Source organism: Aquila chrysaetos, chromosome 22 (assembly GCF_900496995.4).
Source record: "Aquila chrysaetos chrysaetos chromosome 22, bAquChr1.4, whole genome shotgun sequence".
Taxonomy (NCBI): domain Eukaryota; kingdom Metazoa; phylum Chordata; class Aves; order Accipitriformes; family Accipitridae; genus Aquila; species Aquila chrysaetos.
Window position 1 is genome coordinate 4001489 of NC_044025.1, and position 22689 is coordinate 4024177.

Below are 22689 nucleotides of genomic sequence, written 5' to 3' on the forward strand. Positions count from 1 at the left end.
GGAACACAAGTTTTGATAAATATAGCTGAACAACTACTGCCAGCAGGCATCAGCAAGATTGAATCCCACTGTAAATGTTCAAATGTGTGACCAGGTGCTGGATTTTTACTGCTCGTGAACTCCAACAAAAAGCAATTTCTTCCACCCACCAGAGAATTGAGCCAATCACAAGACAACAAAGTAGCAGAGAACAGATACATTCAGCCAAAAATTATCTAGGTTTAGTGGAAATCAGATCCAGCTCCCAGGTTTCTGGCAAGTGGATAAGACAGCCCTTGGTGTCACAGCAGCCACCACGGCAGCGCACCGTGTTCAGCTCTCATGTACTTCACAGTGCCTAAACACAACTCTCACAGCTTCAGGTGTGACTCAGTGCTTAGACAATCATACAGTTATGCTTGCATTATAAATAATATCATAAACATCCCAGACGATTGTACAAGTATGGTTGCATTATAGCAGCACAGAAAGGTAAATTGTAAACCATGTACACACACTTCAATGTAAAATTTTACTCTACCCTACCTGTCTTGTACCAGGAAAACAGAATTTTACACTTGCTCACAAACTTGCCACAATCCAATCCCCTGCACAGCCCTTCCCCATTTCTCCTTAGAATGATTACTTGATGTTTGATATTTCCCAAGACAATTTTTAATTTAAATTGCTAGAAAATCCATACCAACCTGCAATTCAAAAGTATAGATATGAACTGAGCAACAGATCCAGTGGAAATAGAGACCTAACCTAGAAATACTGAGAGACTGTTAAATGCAGAGGTTCTGGCAGGGAATATTTCCAAATAGCAGAAACACTTGCTGAAGTTACAGAGTCTTTCTTTGTGTTTTCTAAACAATACTCATTCTGTATGGTATGGACGTGCCCCTGACAGTGCTTTTAACTTTCTGCTCACCAGCACCCTGGAATTTTTGAATTAAGCCTGAAGGAAATTGAGCAAAGCTCAGGCAAACACTACACAAACCAGACCTGAAAAAAATCAGCATTTCACAGCTGGTATTTATAGATTTAAGGATTAAAATCCCTGGAATTGCTGCTTACTTGCTCATTTTTCATGAGCTTCTCCTCCTCTCCTTCTTTATGAAACACCCTAATTTTTTTTCCCCTCTTGATAATCTTTATAAAACACACATCATTAGTACTGCACACTTGGTGCTGGATTACTGAATATGCAACACTGACTCTAACAATACTTTCTGAGAAAGAAACCACAAGGTATTGGGAAGAATTTGCTGTGTATCTGAATCTTATTCCCTCCTCAATAGGTTTATAAAACACGGGATTTGGAAATAAACAGGTCTTTTCTGCAAGTGCTCTGCATATGGAGTCACTGAGTTTCTCTTTCTCACACATGCCTGTATGAAGGACTACAGTATTTCAGATGCTTTTCACCCCCAAGCCCCTCCACAGCAATTTCCTCATGCCCACACGTTTCCTCCACCACCTCGCATCCCACTCTCCTCTGCAAATTACACCTCACATAAACATTGCTGGGTTACTTGCAAGTGGCACATGTTCATTTTCTCCTCCCTTCCTAATATAAATTTCTCTCCTAGCAAATATACAGAAGGGACAGGAAAAGCAAAACAGGTCTTACCTTTTGATGGTCGTCTTTGTTTCGTTTGTAGAGAAGAGAACGTACCCATTACAGCACCCATTGCAAAAGCTACTTGTGAGTTTTTGGGGAGGATTTATTTTGGCTGTGGGGTGTTTTTTTTTTGTTTTTTTTTAATTCTTCTCACCCCACCCCCCCACCGCCAGTGAACAAAATCTATGTGAAATGCCCCCAAGAACAAAACAAAACAGAGGAAGTCAAGAGAAGAAAGAAAAGAAGAAAGGAGGAGGGAAAAAGCAAAGCACTGCAGCTCAGCGTTCAGCAAGCGTTAAGCTTTGAGGGTTTTTTTTTTTTTTTTTTAAGTCAACACACATGCACTGACTCACAGCCGGCTGCACTGTTATTATTCAAAACAGCTCCCCATCAAAATTTAAATGCTAGGTAGATTCCCTCAGACCAGAGCTGGCAGCAGATGCATCAAAATATTTACTGGAGCACAGCCACATAAACACACAGGCTAATTCTTCCTCCCGTTCCCTTATGGCTCCAACCAGCAGCCTGTAGGTCTAGTGAGGGAGCATCAGTGCATCTCTTCCAGTGAATACTAAACTGGAGTCCTGTAGACATGCTGAGGGTCTCAGGGGGGAAGCCAGGGCTTTGGGCTGGGTACCAATTCGGAATGAATGGAAATCTTCTGAGTGGGAAACGGTAGTGAGCAAGGCATCAAAGCCCCAGCTGCGCGGACTGCATGCTCCTGCTAATTAAGAGTCTGACAGAAAGGTAGGAAGCAGCAATCTCTAACAGTCTTCTCAAGCAGAAAAGTCAGGGGAAAATAAGTAAGTGCAACAGGGGAAAACAGAAAATTTCACTACAATCCTTTTCCTTCACATACTATCTCATGCACTAGAAGCAAGACAGTTGCTAACAACTTATTTTTCTGCCAAGTACGTATGTGCATATCCTTTTTAAGGATGTTAAAACAACAAACCATTGAAACTAAATTGTGCAAACATCCAGTGGCTCGGAGGAGGTAGGACAATTCCCAGCATTTTCTTCAGTTCTGTCATATTTCAAAAAATCGGCTATGCATCTTCTTATGTTTTCTCAGAAGGTGAAATAGCAAGTGCTCAAGTACAGAAAGAGTTAAAAATACCTAGGCAGCTGTCAGAACCAGAATTAATTTGCTATTTGCACACGGTGACTGAGATTAAGGCAGCATCTGTGCAAATACTGTATTTGTCTAAAGAAATTCATTCCTACACCAGAGACCAAAGCACCTTGTCTCAACAGGTTTCCCCAGCTTTCCTCTAACTTTGCAGTAAAGATTTCATCAAACGCAGATCCCAGAGCCCCCAGGATCAGAAGCTGCACAGCATCGGTGTCCCTGGAGGTTAAAGCCCTGTGTTATGTTCTGCTCACACGCTGTCAGCAATGCTGTCTTTCATTCACAGGTGTATTTGCATCCCTAGTGTATACCAGCAAAGAGCTTTCAATTAGTTGCTAGTTGCAAAAGGCATTACACAAAATAATTTGGGGTGGGGTTTTTTGTTTTCTTTTTTTTCTTGTTTTACAACTCAAAACACAGCAATTAAACTTTTTCTGAGGAGCATCTGAGGTAAGGTCCTGTTTAGATACCAAAGTCCTAAACTGAAACATATCAGTTTGCAGGCAGGTGCCAAGTACCTGAGACTTGGGGCACACAGTGCTGCCACTGTCATCGTGGGGGGAGCCTGTCCTGCCTTGTGCAATGCTCCCTGCCTGCCCCCAGTTCTTCCCCCAGGCTAGCCACGGCTGTTGTCCCACAGCCCCGGGGCTAACAGGCTTCTCCATCCACCTGGATCCAGATGGGGGTTCCCCAGACTAAGGTGATATCCACAAGGCACTGAAAAGCTGTTTGAGATTCTTAAGCTCTTTTTTATTTAAATATTTATATTTATTTTATTAATATTTTATTTGTGTTTACACATTGAAATGTTAGATAGGCTACAGCGTGCATGTGGAAAATCACTGCTCTTGGTATTTGTGCACACAACAAAGGCTGGAGGATGACCAGAGGCCACGGCAGTTGTGCCCTCACGTAACGGTGGCTGCTTCATGCCATGGTTGCCAGCATGAGAAACCAGCAGGTGAGGACGTGCCTGGATTTCTCATTTCTCATGCAAACAGGCAACAAAGAGAGATTGTGGGGCTCCTGTTCGGCAGGCTGGGTTTGCACCCCCTTTGCCACCTCAGTGATACATTACTACCCTTACTGGACGTGGGTGCCATGACAGAGCCTCCACGGCTCTTGGGGCAGCAGCTGTGCTGGATCAGGCCTTCACCAGTGGGTGAGGGCTGCGGTGGTCCTGCCTCCCTGCAGCAGGAGGTCTTAGTGCCATCTCTGGACTTCTCTATTGGCATCAAGTCAGCTAAAAGCATCCTACCACAAAAAGCAACAGCTGTCAGTGGGACACTGTGCTCCCCTGTCCTCTGCTCCCAGGCATGGTGTCTCCAAGACGTCAAAAATGGAAACCTCCTCAATCTGGGCAAAGTTGTCACTAGCAGAAGTCAATGAGCTGCAACTCCTGTCACATCATCCACTCGCAAAACCACACGAGTTGACTCATGCACTGGGGAAAAGTGTGTTAGACACCTAAGAGGTCCAAAGTAAACGGTCACAAAGAACTACATGGATTATCATAAAATCACAGAATCATTTAGGTTGGAAAAGACCTTTAAGATCAAGTCCAACCGTTAACCTAGCACTGCCAAGTCCACCACTAAACCATGTCCCTAAGTGCCACATCTACACATCTTTTAAATACCTCCAGGGATGGTGACTCAACCACTTCCCTGGGCAGCCTGTTCCAATGCCTGACAGCCCTTTCCACGAAGAAATTTTTCCTAATATCCAATCTAAACCTCCCCTGGCACAACTTAAGGCCATTTTCTCTCATCCGATCACTTGTTACTTGGGAAAAGAGACTGACATCTACCTTGCCACAACCTCATTTCAGCAAAAAGCACCTAAAAAGTAGTTGGCTTCAGGATTTATCCTGACATCGGCTGGATCCCAGCCATGCAGAAAGAGCTCGACCTGGGAGCGACAGATTAGGCTGCCCATATGATGAGATACCCTAGAAAAAAGTAATTCAGGAAGATAAAATTGCACCCCTGATGCTGCACTGTTGTCTACTTAAAACAGCATGGTATATGAAGGCGGAGGGCAAATGTGAATATTACGTTTTCTTTGAAACTTGAAAGAAAAAAGATTTGTCTTGGCTGGAAACCAGTATTGACAGATCCCTATGAAATCACGGGGATAAACAGTTACATGCATTTCTGTTTGTATCACTCAAATATACAAGAATGGGGACAAGAGGAGGGATGATGTCTGAGGCTGGGTGGACAAGCACAGAATCCCAGATCACCAGGTCAGAAGCAGCCGCTTTCTCTCACAGCCCAAAATCAAGACCTTAGAGGAACAGAAGCATTGCAAACACTAATGAATTAGGGTATTTGCCACAGCACGCAGGAATTCTCTTTCCCCAACAAATTTATCAACCTAAGAGATAATAACTGAGACGTAACAAGTGCTGATGGTCACCCTCTATCCGAGGAGCTAAATACTTTTCAGAGTATTTCCTTTAGAGGTGAGATGAAGACTGAGCTCTGACTGTGATGGTGAAACGTACAGTTCTAGCTGTGGGCTTACCTAAGCCAGCATCCTGGGTAAGAGCTACTATCAAAGGATCAAAAGTACCTCGAGGAAAGGAGATACCATATTATGCCGAACCCGACTGCAGCCTGCAGTGTTGATCTGCAGTGCTCCAGAGCCCAGCCATTGCTAACTTCCCAGTGCAGTCAGAAACCCCAGCTGCACATTGTGGGGCTCTCTCACGGTAAGATTTACACACAGTTCTCAAGCATTTGCTTGCACAGCTGATGGTATGTAATGCTTCATGATGCCTGTGCCATGCCTAAACCCATCCACTTTCCAACAAAAAGGCCACCCAACAGGTGACTTGTGTGACCGTCCCAGCAGTCACTGCTAAGGAGGGGAGAGTACCCCACAGGAAAGGGCCACAAGTGCTTCATGCAGGCAACGGGCAGGCACACGCTAGGCACTCACAGATACAGCAACACACGAAAAGCATCCATTGAGGTATGCCTCTGCCCCAACAGAAGCCTGTGTACATACTCAGCCAAGCACTCAATGCTGGGCACTCATCTCCCAAGCTAGATCAGCAGGGCAGACATGTCCCCGTGGGTCACCGCTAATCCATCATTATTGTCTCCCAGCAATGAAACCCCATTCCATCCTTTTACCACTACTATATACCATATTGTAATAAATTCTGTCTACTGACTAACAAAACCATGACCTAATACTATTCACTGACCCCCTTCCTGATTTCTTTCTGCCTCTTAACTCTATGCTGTTGCTTTTAATAAGCATCTGTGAGACTTTGAAACATCAGAGCAAAGAAGACAGACACTAGCAGTGATGTAGGTGCTTATTTGTTGGATGTAACCAGAAGGTTTGGTCAGAATAAGTAGTTCATTATTTTTAATAAATGCAAATATAGCATCTTCAATTAGGGAGTCGTATCACCAGCTAGCTGATATCGGTACAGGATGGAATTCTCCTGGGAGCAAGGTCACAGGGATTGCTACAGCTCTGCTCCCTGATGCAGGATCAGGTTGTCTCGCCACTAAAGACAAGTGCAGTCTAGCAAAACGGAGCCAGACCACACTTGTGTTATATCTATCCTGAACTACGCATTTCTGGTATTTTTGTGGGTATATACAGGAAAGTAGAGCGGGAGGCTGTTTTTTTCATCATGCAGAAATGTGGACTGTTGCCAGGAGAATACACCCTCCCTAAGCACAGTATCTAGGGACGTAATCTCTGTTTACCAGCCATCCTCTCCTACAAGGCAAAGCTGGCGACGTCGATATGTAGGACTAGCAAGGGAATGCCTCAGACATACCCAGATTTTAAAACTTAGGGCATTGGTAAAATTCTTTCTGATGTATTTTTTCTGTCTCCCAAAGTACAGCAATGAGCATTTGCATAATAGGAACACAAATAAAACCTGAAAACTGCCTGTTTATAGCAAGCCCTTGTCATTCACTCTGTATCTATCAGCTTTGAGTGGTTCCAGGTAGGCTGTGCTTTAAAAAAACTATATAGAGCTGGAAGCGATAGATTCCTTTTCCCTTCTGGGTATTTTACGAATGAGACCTAGGCAGCATTGGTCAGAGTTTCTTTCTATGTGCTTAAGACTAAAGGAATTTCATTTTTCATATTCCAGTAACTAACACTTGTTTCAGGGAAGCATTTTACATTTACCCAACAAGGAGTGCTTCGCTTTAAGGCAGAGGTGACTTTCTGTTCACCTGAGCAGCTACTGTTTTTCTTGAGGCTGAATGTAAACCAAGCCCTTCCGACAAGCAACTGAGAGCGTACAAGTAGCAAACTGGAAGCTGGGATGATGCCGCGTGAGCAATGACATAGAAATGCCAGGACTCCTGCTTTCAGCTGTGTCCACTCAACTGTAGCCTGGTCAGGTGTTCATAATTTGGGACCTATGGACACCGGCCCAATTACTGCTCAGTGCTCTGGCACAAAATTGCTTCCAGCCATGGTGACAAGCTGGGTACCCCCAGCAGCCCAAATGCAGTTGCTCCTGTGGTACTTTGGGCATGGATTCCTCCATGAGGGACAGCAGCCGGAGTGGAGTGGGAGACATGAATTTTGCATCAATTGCACAGGCACTGATACGGCAGCCCCCTTGCAGAAGCTGCCTGTGCACCATGAGCGCTGTCCACAAGCTCTTGCCCTCTCTTGCAGCTCTCTCTGATTTTTAAAGCAGTTCATGAGACACTGAGACTTGGTTATCCGGGGCGGGGGGGGGGAATAAAAATCAAAAGCAACAAGGAAAATGTTCCTTTTCTAAGAGAATGAAATGAGAGTTTCTGTTGCTTAGCAAATTTTTAACCAGTTGCTGTCCTTGGCTCTCTGTGCCAAAACATGCTCTGCCAAGTGCTTTGCCTGACCCTAAGCCCAAGGCTCCACAGAAGACCTGCCAGGAGCCTCTCTGAGCCATGACCTGTCCGATTGCCGAAGTCACTGCTTGCTTGGGTGAGGAGTTACAGAGAGCACATCTACCCCACCATGCCGGAGCACTCCAGATGTTCCTCCAGTGTCACTGAAGGGCTCATCCTTCAGGTCATCTCAGTGCTAAGGCTCCAGGCAGCAGCACTCCACACAGTCACAGACCAACTAAGGAAGACAAAGGTGGAAAAGCATGGTAAGAAATGGATAAAAATAGCTCCAGCTGGACGCTGAAGAGGTAGAAATCATCACTGTCACAACCACATGCACAGAGCTTGGGATGGTGACAAGACTCCATAGTGCAGCCCTCGCCAGACTGAGCCCACAGGACTCCAAGGAACAGGAGAAAGGCGAGCATACCATTTCTCTTGCAGTAGTAGTCATCATCTTTCTTTTCTTTATTTCTCTGCTATTATTAAATATGATTCTTTGATTAGACTGCTAAGGTTTCAATTACACTAAGCAAAACATTTTGAGGTGTGTTTCTTTACTACAGATATATATTATTAACTTACTGAAATTGTCCCAGTTCAAAGCAGGAAGGCAGACAGCTAAGAAAAGTCCACCTACTGAACAAACACACCCAGCCACTGCAAAGACATACAGGGATAAACTGAAGCAGCATGGGACAATCTGCTCTGCCACTGGAAACCAGCTTGATCACAGAGACCAAGATGAGGCAGTTTTTTGCTGGTCTATACCTGTAAAAAGCATTTGGGGATCTTTGTGGGCCATCATTTACCTTTTTATCAATATAAAGACATATCGGGTCTTCCTACTCTAGATTTTCACGAAGTCAGAATTCACCACGTGTATTTTTTTTCCAGCACCTATTTTTTGGAAATGCTTTTTTCCAAAAAAGCAACAATACACAAGGGCCTAATTTCATTCTTTTTTTCTCCATTCACAGGCCATTATAATAAATGGGGATGTTTTCAAAGACATCTTTTGCTCTTTGTAAGGACAAGGTAGCAGAACAGGAGCTATTAAAAGATTCATTACTGCACCTCTACAGACCCAAAGCAAATTCTCATGCTAGCTAGCTTTGCCAGATCTCAAAAGCTAAAGGTCCTCCCTTCCATTTTGATGGAAATATATTTTTCATGACATGAAAGCCAGTGAATAATAATGCTGAGAAATCAGATGGAATAAATGAGCCTTAAAGCTTTGGGATCATCTAGATTTTCACATAAATCAGGCAGTGACAATATTAAAGTGTGGGAAAGCCACTTGCTTTCCAGTCTATAGCAAATACAGCTATGGAAAACCGAACAAAATAAATGTAATAGTCACTTAATGCTGCCAAACAGGGAACAAAAAGCCAGGTGTTGAGGTCTGAGCAATAAGTGGTGCTCCTCTTCTTTAACATCCTGAGAAGGAGAGTGGAGAATGGAGCTGGCATTTTGCATCCTCTTGTTCAGAGCAAGCAGTCAAGCATCGGTCTCCTGAAATCAAGATCAGATATCCCTGCTCTGTTCTGGCCTTTCTTCTTGCAAATACCAAAACAGATCACCACTGCAGCTGCACATAGGTATGCATGGACATACACATTTGTTTACTTAAAGGAAATAAAAAGAAAAAAGAACAACATATTGTTTGGCCTATGTGAAGCAGCATAGTGAGATATAAAAAAACCCTACACTATTGTCTGCTGATTCTTCTTTGTTATAGTAATAAAACTGGGCAGAACTCCACTGAGCAGACCTAATGTTTGCCCTAAGGTTATCACATTAAAAAATAGATAGCTGAGGGCTCAGGAAGGGAATACTTCACATTTCTAGTGACAACTTACAAAATATGAGGTTACTGGTTTGTAGCTTTGGGTGGAGTATTTCTTCAGTAAAGAGAGGGAGACTGTTTCCAGATGAAAACTTGAAAGAATAGGAGACAGATGAAACCTGGGCAAAGCACATGCCCAAAGTGCAAGGAGAAATACAGGAGCACCCAGCGGGGTTGTCCTGGCACACCACTACCAGCGGGTGGGAGTGAATGCTGACAGACGGGCAGCAGGACACTGTGCTGAACTGTACGATGACCTCACCTCACGTCATAAAGGTGACGACAAGAAACTTCAGCTAGGCAGAAGGCGAGGGAGCCAGGAGACCATCAGAAAAGACTGACGGCATTGGTGTGCCAAAATGAAAAGGAAGGTGGTAAACAACAGGGATGCGAACCCACCTGGTGAAGGGAAGGAGCTGAGCAGAGGCCGGGAAGCAGGAATAGGAAACGGCTGCGCTGCTCCCCAAAACACGAGCCTTTGGCAAGGAAACTGTCAGTAAAAGGTGGGGTTTGGGGACAGGGAAACAGAAAAGCTGGAAGAATTTCATAACAGCACCCATCTGGGAGCAGGAGGAGGACAGGGGCCAGTCCTGAAACAAGGCTGCAGAGCCAGAGTGCTCAGAGGAAGAGCGTGTCTTGGCTTGGCACAGCCAAGGACGCCGGGAGGAGGCTGCACGCAGAGGAATCAAGAACTGCAACCTTTTGTTCTCAGGATGCCATTACAGTAAGGCCTGAGGATGAAAAAGCTCACATTTCAGTAATGAAAACCATCTATTACCCCATGAAATCTGTTTGCACATTGTGCCAAGTGAAGTCTTGCCTTTCAAATTTATCACATCCATACGTGAGAAACTTCAATATGGTTTCAAGCAGAAAACCCTGAGGAATATTAGTCAGAACCATCAGGCCACAGAGAAGGCTGAGAAGCAGGACACCACGACTGCACTGTGGGAACCACACCAAAAAGAGTTAATGTCATTTGAAAAGTAGTACATGGATGTGAATGTAACGTGTTATGGCATCTTTCACATACAGAACAAGGTGTGAGAGACTGAAAGAGTTAATGTCTCAAACATTGTGGTGGGGGAAGTTCTGCTTAAAGACAAACCCTGCACAGCAAGGAACCAAGGTGAAAAGCCCATCAGCTCAGACATCAGCAACAGGAGGGGGAGGGCGCGCTGGAGGGTGCGCAGCTCCTTGTTCTGATACAAAGATCAAACAACAGCCACGTCTGCACGGAAGGAGAAGTTACTCCATAAACCCGCAAACCCGAAGGCTCACAAACTGCTCATTAGCCTGAGGAGTTCGGGTGCCCGCCCGAAGGAGGGGCAAGGATGATAAAAGGACACAAACTGAAGCCCCACGTGCGCAAGCCCACTGGAACTGGACCCCTCGGCTGACTGAACCAACGCTGGACCCAGGACTGGTGAAATCTTTCTGTCTTCCTTTTTCTCTCTCTGTCTTCTTCTCTCTTTCCTTTTCCACAATCCCTACACCTTATCTGTTTCAAGATATAAACCGTTGACCAAATCTGAAACTAAGAGTGGATCCAGCCGCCCCTGGGCCCTTCTCTGAGGAGGAGTCTGGAAAGCAAGGGGGTCTGCTCTGAACCTCGTGACTCAACGGGAGGGATCTCCTTATTCCCTGAATCGATGTATATGGTTACCCTGGGTTACACGGTTTACAGAAGTACTCTTATGCCAATTCCTGTTGTGAGACACCCCGCCACCCACTATCATGCCTCCCCAGTTCAATTTGCTTCTGTCATGAATAAAATCTTTAACTGATCGTTTGGTGTCGTTTCACCTTAATTTAGCCTGAGGGAATTTCGAATTAAACACGACTCCCTGGTCTGTCCAGTCTGGGTCCGTGACACAAGGGGAGGGCTTTTAAGGGAATTTTGGCAGCCAGTGGTAACAGAAAATCCCCAAAGCCTTTTTTCCCTTTGCAGGAAGAGAGGCCAGGGCAGAGATGCTGCATCACACCGTGTCGCACAAAGCCCGATCGAGACTGGCCTGTGTGAGGGGAATACGATAACCTGGCCGCCAGGTAGACATTTAATCCTGGTCCCTGCAATGGCACTGACAGCAGAGATGGCAATATTCACAAAACAGGCACTTGGCTGCTAAAAACACCCCAGGGAACATCAAGCAGCCAACACCAAGTACCAGGTAGATGCACAAACCCAAAGCTCAGTAAACCACTTTTTTATCTTAATACATGAGCATTTCTAACGCATCCACAGCCTCTATGAACATTACAGAGGAAGCGTACAGCTAAATTAACAGGCTCAGAGTGACGTATATTGTGACCAAACACAGAAAAAGACCACAGGGCAACACATCCTGGTCGTGTGCATGATGACAAGGACATCTCTCCCAACAGCTGGGACAGGCAGTGCCGGAGCATGGCATGTACTTGCTGCCTTGCTCACACACCCAGCGTCAGCTCGGCGCTGTTTGAACTTACAAACCAAGCAAGCTGAGCGACAGGCAGGAATTCAATGGTGTTTTGTTCCCAGAAGCATTAAAGAGAATATGTCAAAACTATATAAAGAACGTGAACAATAAATGTCAATCCAGGTTAACAGCCAGTTTCATTTCTGTCTTGTGATAATGGTCAAAGAGGCCTCATTGAGAAAGTAAAAGCAATTTTTAATTATTCAGTATTTCCATGGATGACTGATAAATTGACTCCAAACAATTCTACAGTCAGTGAGTTTGCTTTAGGGAGGAGAACAGGGTAGAGAAGACATTCAGATGATCTTGGATCTCTCCTTTCCTTTTGCTTTAATGCACTTCAAAGAAATGTGCCAAACTAACCACATATAATTCAGGTCATTGAACAGAGGCACATACCGCTGGGTAACTAACGTGGATAGTTAACCAGCTATTTTTGTTTCACATTTCAATTCTCACCATAGGGTCTTGTAAAAGAGAACAAGAGCAGCCATTAGACACCCCCAGGTAAGTTCAGCTCGTGTCAAGTTAAATCACATCAGGCAAAAAATATGCTAAATAAGAGGATATTCTGTTTGTACATTGGTACTGTTTCATTCTGAATGTGCTAGGAATGCATGCCAGACATGGATGCTCCCCTGGCCAAGTCCTGCTAGAAGGTGCTCTAGAAAAGTCAGAATTTTTAGTTTTCTAATCATTAATGGCATCACGCTTTAACTGAAATGATGTACAACGTTCATCGCATCATTTCTTAACTTTCAAAATAAGCACAACTTTCTTAATGAAGATTCATAGTTTTATGTTTCTGTTTTATGCTGTACTGTTTCCTGCTGGAAAAAAACTAATAGGATTATTCCACTAAAAAATGCTGTTTGAAGCTGGATAAAACAATGCATTAAAATGGAGATTAGCTTGGCAAGTTTCATTAAGATAAAGTAAGCACCAGCACCTCCCAAACTCATCATATCCTGCACACCAACCAACCAGGTTTATGTGTCTCCGAATTTTCCATCCTGCAAATGCACATCATCTAATGCTCCACCTGTACAAACTTCCTGCAGTAAATTAAGAGTTTGGTTTTGATACAAAGGTGCCCCTCAGTACATTAGCATCAGTCTAGCATATTGCCTGAGAATATTTGCATCCATTGTTATTGTGTATTGAACTACACTACTTCTGTGCAAGATGGAGCATACTTTTTGCTGCAGACTGGACATAAACAGGCTTTGAAGTTAAGATGTGGCACCTGCCCTGAATACCCAACTAAAACCAGATTATGTCTGATACCTCGCTATAGCTACAGCAATCCCAGGCAAAAGCAAGCTTAAGAACAAATGTCAGATGTTAGCAGGGCAGTGGTTTACCAGTATCTATGCAAGCAATCATGGGGAATCACATCGTCCCTATGGAAACCTCAAGGTCTGTGATATGTGCAATGATTACTGCCAGCAGTTAATATACTGAAGTCATTCACCAAATTAAAACAAAGACTAAATTACACCAGAAAGATCATACTCCAAGTTACATATAGAAGTAAACGTAAATTAAGTTGGATATGAGAAAGTAGGGTAATAGTGTGATCTTTAAACTGAAACCTCCTTAGCGCGTGACCCACAGGACAAAGTAAGGTTTGTTCTACAGTGGGTTTCATGGGGTGGGGGGAGGCGGGGGGGGGGTGGGGAATTGTTTCAGGTAGCTCTCAAGTAGTTAAAATCACTGACATTGTCAATAAATGTTTTCAGGATTGATGAAATCATGAAATCATAATGGGAGCCAAATCCTACCTTCCTTTGACCAAAGGAAAACAGCAGTCTTTTTGGAAAAAAAGGTTTTGAAAATCTGTTTCTTAGGCAGCTAGTTTTTATCTAGATTCAGTAGCATTATTAGATGGCAAAACTACAAAGATATGATGTGAAAAACACACTGTTGAGACACTCAAAAATCTTGACAAATTTGGAGGTCTCCGCATTTTGCAGAGAATCACCTGTTTTGGGGATTAACTGCAGCGCCCCTGTAATGTGTTTCTTTCAGCAGTACCAGTGAGTATTTCCATCTGTAACTCCATCTTAACTTCATTTATGTGAGAGAATTCACATTAAGGTCGCAGCAGATGAAGAATGCTTCCAATAAAAGGAATATGTGCCATTCCTATAGTGCTAGCTGGTGGACTGAATTATTATTATTATTATTATTATTACAGTTACATAATAACTTTCATCTTGATGCTGAAGTGCTCCCCAAATCACATCATCGGTGACAGTTATTTTCAAATTCTGTCCAATACACCAATCCAGATACTCTCTGGAGTTATTAACTAATTAAAAATATTCCATTTCAAGATGTACCTATGGCAGGTTGGAGACAGCTCTGAGACAAACTGCAGCACTACTTCCATTGCTGGCAGCACACTGGTGTGTGCGACAACCCCAACTAAAGCAAATGGACCCAAAACTCAAATGCAGATACTCAGGTCAGAATATCTATATTATTTTTAATTTACCCAGTCAAGGGTATCTTCAGAACTGAGTATCAAGACTTTTTGGAACACATTGCCATTAAAGTGCGAGTTGAACAAGCCACGCTGGCAGAGTATGATTTCTCTTAGCCACAGAAGAGCTGACAGGGAAAGCAGCATCCCTGCTGTGCTACCAGGGCCAAACCCTCAGCTGGAGAAAGGATCAGCACACTATGTCACTTCAGGAAGCAGTGCCGATTTCAGATACACACACGAATCTGCCAAACATTGCCACACCTCATGCATAGCCCCCAGAGATATAGGGACAAAAGAAGAAATTTGTTTGCAGAATAAAATTTCCAAAGCAAACAGAATTAGTCTCTTGTCCATCAGGTACTTTTCACACATGCAGAAAATTATACTGTTATTTTTGCCTTTTCCCCCCTCCTCTATCAGCATCCAGAGCATGCCTTCCAGTAGCCTAAGAAGTTGACCCATACTAGATTAGTGCAAGCAGTATATAAAACTCTGTTATTTGTTACTGGAGACTTGTTTCAACACACAGACACAGACTGCATGTACACCAAGAGTGAGCACTAACCTTTGGGCAAACCAAGTATCTGCTGCAGCAAATACATTATTAGCCAGCTGTTGTCTGACCTGTTCAGTGTTCTTGCAAGGGAGACAGTGTTTTACTCCTATGCTGGACAATGGGCAAGTGATTAACGTTCCCATAGATCCCCTTCTCAGTAAACCCCTGCTGCTAATCCCTATGGGGTAGGAATTTTTGCATCTCTGCAGAGTAGCAGGGTATAACTGGGAATGCCTCTTAGTGGAAGAAAAGCTACACAAACTTCTGCCATAACATGGAGGGTACATTAAATAGCTAGACAACTACAGCATTAGCAATTTTCTCATGAAGCTGATGAATAACTTCCCATCAGGTGCAGATCAGTAAATTCCAGTCAGCCCTTTGTTTTCTTCCCAGGTCCCCTCCATTTGGCTTCTGCTGAAGACTTATTCCTTGGTTTAGATTTAATTCTTGCCAGAGAAATGACAGCAAAAAAATTAATAGCAAACTTATACGAAACAAATCTTCAGCAATCCTCTTTCGTGAGCTATGAAGATTGTCATCAAGATTTCATTAATCTAGTGGAAAAAGCCCTTGCATAAACCAGCCATCAGGAATCTAAAAGATGCAGGTTGGTTCACAGCTGTGGCTGCTGCGTTCCCAGCCCAGGGAGTGGGCTCTGCAGCGCCCCGAGGGCAGCGGGGGTCCCGGCCACTGCTTCTCTGTCTGTGCCTTTACCCTTCCAGTTTACAGACGCCCCTGGAGTCAACTGCCCCCCTGGCACAGCTGGTTAATACAAATTGCAAGTAAGTTTGGGTATGAACGGGGGCAGAGAGAGACAGGCAGATGTCAGCTTTAAGTTAAAGATGCAAACCCTAAATGGACAAACACAGAAAAGCATTATGCACGAGGTTATAATTTTCAGGCTACAGTACCATTGTAAAAACTGAAATACATACTATCTTCTGTCCTTAATGCGTCTAGATGAGAAAGTCTAATATTTTCTTGCCCTTCCACATGGAAAGATAAAAAAAATTTCAGATTCACTGAACAGCACCAGAAAAAAATGGGAATGAAGGCTCACTGCTTCTGATCTTAGTGGAGTCACTCGCTTCATTGCTGTAAGATACATAAATACGCAAATAAAGTAATTCTTTGTTCCTGCTGTGGATATCAGAGTACTCCAGGAACATGAATCCAAGACTCACCTAACCACTTACAATAAAACACCTACTGGGATGTACTGACCTTTCCTAGCCTTCTAATATGGGCCTGGCATTCTAAACAAAACAGTGTCCTGTAATAACTAGGAATTATTTCCAATTACATGGGCAAAGGAGGAAAAAAGGAAACGAAGGAGAAGAGAGATCCCTGTTGCACCAGGACTGGCCCAATTCTACCAGACCAAATTCTGGGGAAAGTCAGAATGACAATTTCATAAACTGCTGAAATTTGAGCAAGTTTTACACAAAAGTTGAGCGTATTCTATATTTTGGGGCATGAATCTTCAATGTTCACTCTAAATATACATTTGTGGGTAACAAAACGGTCTCCTAAGTCTCCTTGTTAGTTTTTTCTTTGCTGCCATTTACATGAAGATAAATACTCAGATCCCAAATTGAAATTCAGATTATGCTTTGCCAAATACTTAAGATAAGCACACGTATAGCCGTTGTTCTAGAAACTGAATATAGAAAAACACATGTATACGCACAGCTGCAGGCTTACCCTCGTAAACACGAGTTCTTGCAGAGATCCTTATAGTACCAGACAGAGAACATACAGGTCTGTTTACATGTTTACATAGCCACAGTGCTGCATAATGTATATATGTGGAGTTAGTTCCCAGTCCAAAACACCTGAAGGAGCTGTCTGCAACTTTAAGTGGAATTAAAAGTTTAACCTAACTAGCCTGACATCTGAATGATGTATAGATCCCAAGAACAGTTCTTTCAGCACTGAGCTGCTACAAAAGAAGCACTTGTGTCAGGGCTAAGCCTGACCTATTGCTGAAGTTATCAATTTGAAATAAGAGCCAAGCCCAAAGGGGCTTTTCCACTCATCTCTGCTTTGCATATCAGCTCAGTGGAATAGATGTTATAAAGCTACAACATGATACATTTTGCAGCAGCAGAAAAAAAAAAAAAAAAAGAGTAATGAAAAGCATTCCTCATCGTTTCATTTCTTTTCATGTTGGCAAATACAGAAACCTTTCTGGCTGCAAATCCATGCTGGTTAGAGAACTCATGCACTGTAAATCTAAAAATGTTGGGACTTGTGATCTGGTTGTTATATAGCCATTCCAAAGCAATTTATCCTTTGTTTCTTGATTACAAATATTTGTTAAAATTATTTTTCATACCTTCCTGTCACAGGCAAAATAGCTGTGCCTAGCATTTAAATTATGGCATTCAGCAACCTTGCTTATGCTAACTGATACTAAATATATTAACAAGGCATGGATTAGCATAACATAAGTATTCACATGTGAAAATGACTGGTCCAGACAGAAGCAAAAGAGATCAGCAGCAGCACATGCATTTGAAACTGTTCCATCAGTACACTCAATCCAACATTAATAACATTTAAAAAAGGATGACATATAAAAAATGTGCTGTGCCGTGTCATAGATAAACCTGAAAAAGAACTCACTGCTTCAGTGATGAGCAGAAAAATCTCTCCATTGGATGAAGTTACAGAAATTCATGAGCAGTGACGGTAGAGAGTAACTATTGCTGAGAAAAGGTGTTTTCCACAAAAACCTTACGTGCCCTGTCCCTGCAAGATGCCGACCACAGCTCAGAAGCTGGGAAAGGAAGGGGCCCAGCTACAGAAAGCAAACTCCATAAGCGAACAAACCATTACAAGCAGCAAACCTGAAACAATTTTAGATAAATTCTACTCATGAATAAATGCCTCCCTATTTCACATGCACCAATACCAAATCTTTCTTCCTTTACTAAGCAGCATCCAAATATCTGACACTCACTCTTTATCTTGTGCTCAATATAGAGGATGAGGTCTAACACTACCTCATGTCTGTATTCCTGGTGTTGACTATGCCTCAGTTGCACTCTGTGTCCAAGGTCAGACAGCAATAAAACTGGAATTCAACATGTACCAAAGGCAGCTGAAAGAAGAAACACGGGGCTGAGCTGTAGGGCATCACGTGGGAGGATGAGCGAGATAAACAAAATACCCAACAGGCTTGTTAAAGCCAGGCTTTTCCTTTAGTCTCTCACAATCAGAATTGCCCACAAATGGTAACAGCGCATTAAATATTGAATCAGGGTGGGGAGAGTAAGTGCACACAGTGAATGAAAGAAAAAACAGGAGAGGAGGATATAAAATCTTTTTTTTTTTTTTTTTTTTCTTTAAATTATTTCATCCTTGGCCCACTTGAAGTTGATTAAGCATCACTTCACTTAAGTTGTCTTCCTGGAGTGGTGGGAGGCATCACAGGCTCATTACATTTTGGCAGATCCTGGGTGAGCGTGATTTCCTCCAGCATTTTCTCCCCTCCTTGAGGCAGGTTTCTATCTTTCTGGCATCTGACCTCCACCTTGCCAGGTGAGCACTGAGGTTGAGAATTCATCAAATCCCTCTGAGAAATGTCTGCTGTTTTTGTCAATAAATCGCTTCTTGAAGCCCTGCTGAATTTTTCAGTGACCTCTTGTTCCTTTTGTGCCTGAAAAATTTCAAGTTTTTTAACTTTTTCTGCAATCTTTCTTTCTCCCTTCAGCTTTGCTTTGCAGTCTTCTCCTACATTGTGCTCAGTATTGTTCTTTGATCTTCTGATGCTTCTTTTGTAATTACATCTGATGCTTCCACTCACCCAAACCTTTCTGAAGCTGTTTTGGGATGTTGAATTTGAAGGATCACCAGGCATAGGCATTTCACTTTCCAGTGAATACAGTCTTGACCAGCAGTAATACTGTAACAGCCCATATTTTCTCTCCTGATTGCATATGTAATCAAATATTCACTCTCACTTTCTGTTTAATGATGGTAACTCCAAAGAACTCAAAGAGCTATTTTGGTTGTAATATTTTCTAATTGTTTCCCTGGGGAGGTGGAAAGACTTTAACTAGATGTTGTATCACGTCTTCATCACTACTTTGAGGTAGATAATATGCAACTTCGGATGTACCACAATTATTCCCTGCAATTAATACTTCCTTTTCATTTTTTGCCATTAATATAATTTTCCTACAGCCTAGTTAAGTGCTGTAGCCTGCATTTATTCCATCACTGATGAGCTGTTGAACAAACAAGTACAACAGACCAACATTCCTTGTCTTTTCTATAGTATTAGAGCTTATTGCTGATTTATTTGCAAAGTATCTGGACCTGTTGATTATGAATTAAAGAACATTCCAGGTGTAGGAACACTGGTATCCACACATCCACTAGGGCAATATTGCTACTGCAGAAGGGCTGTTAACTTTGCTTACGTGTTTTTAAAGTTGCCACTTGCTTTTTCTCCAACTTGACTTTCAATATAGAAGACCTATGTTGGGTTGCTACTTATATCACTTACCCAGACCAAGCTGAAAACATGAACAAGTAAATAACAGACACGACCTTGCTTTTTTCACTGCACAAATGACAACAAAACCTGCCACATTTACGGAAACCAAAGCTACATTTACCTCTGTGATAATCTCTCACAAAGTAAAAAACATTTCATCTTACCCCCCAAAACCCCAGGTAATTACTTTGCTAGCTTAGACAGGTTGTCTCTTCTATCCTTTTGTCTCTATGGCATCAGCTTTTAGCCAGGTAACAATCTTTTTAGCTTCTTAAATAGTAATGGATCGATAGTTCAGGACAGCTTCTTGGGGAACCCCCTGTATCAGAAGTGCAGGTGAGGGGAATGGAGCAGCCTTGATCACTACAACGAAGGTGCCCATCGAAAGCACCCAGCCTGTAGGCCCTTAGCTTTCTGTGACTCGTGGATTATGCTCTACTTTAGGTTCAGTCCTGTGGGAGTATTTTGTAAAAACTGCTGTTAAGGTGGGATACTTAGGACGTTGGACATCAGTTTACTTTCAGTTATGTTCTATGTTCTAACCTTTTAACCTATCTTCAGAGGATAATGAGATAAAGACAGTCCCCACGATCTGTCACTTGAGAGCCTTTTACGCATAGGAAATGCAGTGCATGACAGAAGAGATGTACAAGGAAGACAGGAGGCAGCCACTGCATGGGGCAAACGCTGACCGAAACCCTTGTGCTGCTGGCATAAGGATGCAACACAAACATGCACACTAAGACCGCATCGGCCAACTGCCCCGGGCTTGTTGGATCCCACTGACATCTTCTCAGGTGTGATCAGGCAGCAGTGTACACTTGCTTTTTCAACTGAGTATCAAGAAACCAACATTCACCAAGAGACTTAGTTCCAAAATCCAGCTGAAAACTCCTTAAAAGCAAATTTGAAGACCTTCACTCATATAAAACAGTAACAAATATTTCAGACTTACAGAAGCTGAGGATTAACTAAGCTTAACATTGGTGCGGTGCAACTCTGGCATGTTATCAACCTCCAAAACAAGGAGGGCTGCATAACCATCCACCCAACACTGAATTATCCCTTAAATAAACAATCAGACCTACAGCAAATTTCTTCTCCCCAAATAACTGCATTGCTAACAGATGGTCTTCAGGGCTTGCAAAACAAGATAGAAGCAAACTGCAAAGGCAACAAGGTCCAACTGACACCCTCCTACAACTAACTAATCACATGTCAGAGCAAAGGAGAGAGTGTTTTGCCTAAGCAAAGAAACCTGGAAGTTCATCGATTCTGACAATTCTGGTAACCAGAAAAGGTGGGCAATCCAAATCTTATAATGTATTTACATTACAGATTTACATTACACTACATTACATTTGGACAGTACAATTGGCTTGATTGTACAACACTTTTGTGGGCGAGATATTAACAGAAACTGCCTCTCAATCTTAGAAATATGCTGTGTTTCTCCTCACTGACATTACTGCATCTCCGTCTTCTCAGAAGAGCAGGATTCTTCAGTAAAACATACCACTTTTGCATAGCTCATGCTAGGACACTTTTCAAATTTAGTCATATTTGCAAATAAACACAGTTGGTGAAGTTAGCTAGCATTAAGAAAGATTTCACCCATTACTTCAATATGCCACCACTAACATCCTATTAATAAATATCCTGGTATGGTTACTTTCTTTTATTTCTAAACTTCAGTCCATGCTGGCACAAGGTGCAGAAGTGCTGTGCACATGCAGTTTGTACTTCTCTCCAGAAACAGTGGCACAAGACAGGATATTACTGAGTCAGGTATATTTATCTCAAAATATCTTTCAATAGAAATCAAAACATGTAAGAACCAGAATCACAATGCCATCAGCTTCAGCATCTGTATTTGATATGATAACTCAGTGTGAAAACTCCACAGGAAACCTCACACTATTCACCCCATTTATTGTGCATGCAGATTCCCTGCTGAAGCTTCCACATCCTTATGACAGTTATTTTTATGCAAGTTGACCAGCACTTTTTAACGTGCTTCAGAAACCCAGCAGTAGCAGAGGCAGTGCAAGCACGGCATGCCCACAGCCCAGCTCCAAACAGCAGCCACAGCTCTGCTGAAGACATTTCTGTCCTCATCCTTTCACCCCCAAATCCACCTCTCCTTTCTGGCCACGAGTGTTTCTGCAGCAAGGCTCTGCAAAGCACTGCCCAGCTCCAGAGGTCTAACATGAGGGCACTGCATGGGCACAGCCTTGGGCTCTGGTGCTCAGCATGTACATTATTTTTATGTAGCTTCTTCCCTGTAATTACCAAAATGTCAGCTCAAAATTGCATGGCAGAATTTCAATTCATTTTTAGTTCTGTGGAAGATGATTGTGGCTCTTTAAAAGTTCACTTGATATCTAAACAGCCTAGAAAGAGCAAATGTAATTAAAATCTTCCAGGAACATTGTGGTTGATTAGAAGTTTAATCACCAGCAGCCAGTGAAGGAAACTGCAAATACCACCTCCTCCACTGCCATCAGAAAAACAACTCAGCTGCTCCCGGCACATATAGCCAGCTCCTGATTTGATAACCTCTGTATTTTTATAGGTTACTTATTATCGCTATAAGCATATGGAGATTTCCCCAACTGCCCATAAGTACACCATAGAGCACAAGAAATGGGATATGCCTAACTTCAAACATTTATGTATTTCCACAGAATTCCTCATCAGGTGCTTGTGCTCAAACTAAAGTTTTTAACTCATATAGAAACTTCACGCCATAGGTAATGCTGACCAAGATAGAAGTTTGCAACCAGCCAGCAACAGACTTATGTATTACATAGGTATTACATACATCTCTGGCTCCTCTTTCATAATAAAGATTGAAAGGTGACTCCATGGGCCTCAGAATCATTATTGTTTTCAAGTTATGTAGGAATGTTTTTAGTAAAGAAGTAGCTCCACGAAGCCAGAAATAAAACATTTGTTACACTTTTTCCATGCTTAAAAGAGAAAGGAAATCACAACCAGTCATTGCACCACTCAAGCTTCAGTAAACAAAAACCAAGTTCCATGTGTAGTACATGAAGGAAGCAGAGAGAGATCAAAATCATGTCAGATTGTATCATCCAACACAAAAAAAAGAGGTTTCAGTTTTTACCCAATTTTTGTGTGAGCTTGCAGAGCATGAGCACTGCCTTGCAATATCTGAAAGTCACTAAGGATAAAACACGTTCTCAGTTGACTTTATG

General features: G+C 42.7%; 1 protein-coding gene across 2 annotated transcripts in view; it reads right to left on the reverse strand.

Annotated features, from left to right (window-relative positions):
* KCNIP1 (potassium voltage-gated channel interacting protein 1) overlaps window positions 1–22689 on the reverse strand; it is a 467611-nt gene that overhangs the window by 293680 nt on the left and 151242 nt on the right. The window contains exon 1 of one of the 2 annotated variants that reach the window (XM_029998236.2): window positions 1616–2149. The exons of the other annotated variant lie outside the window; for it this stretch is intronic. Coding sequence (XP_029854096.1) covers window positions 1616–1676 — 61 coding nt within the window. The 5' untranslated portion in view covers window positions 1677–2149. Of the gene's footprint in view, window positions 1–1615; window positions 2150–22689 lie in introns of those variants that run through there. 2 annotated transcript variants of the gene reach the window in all.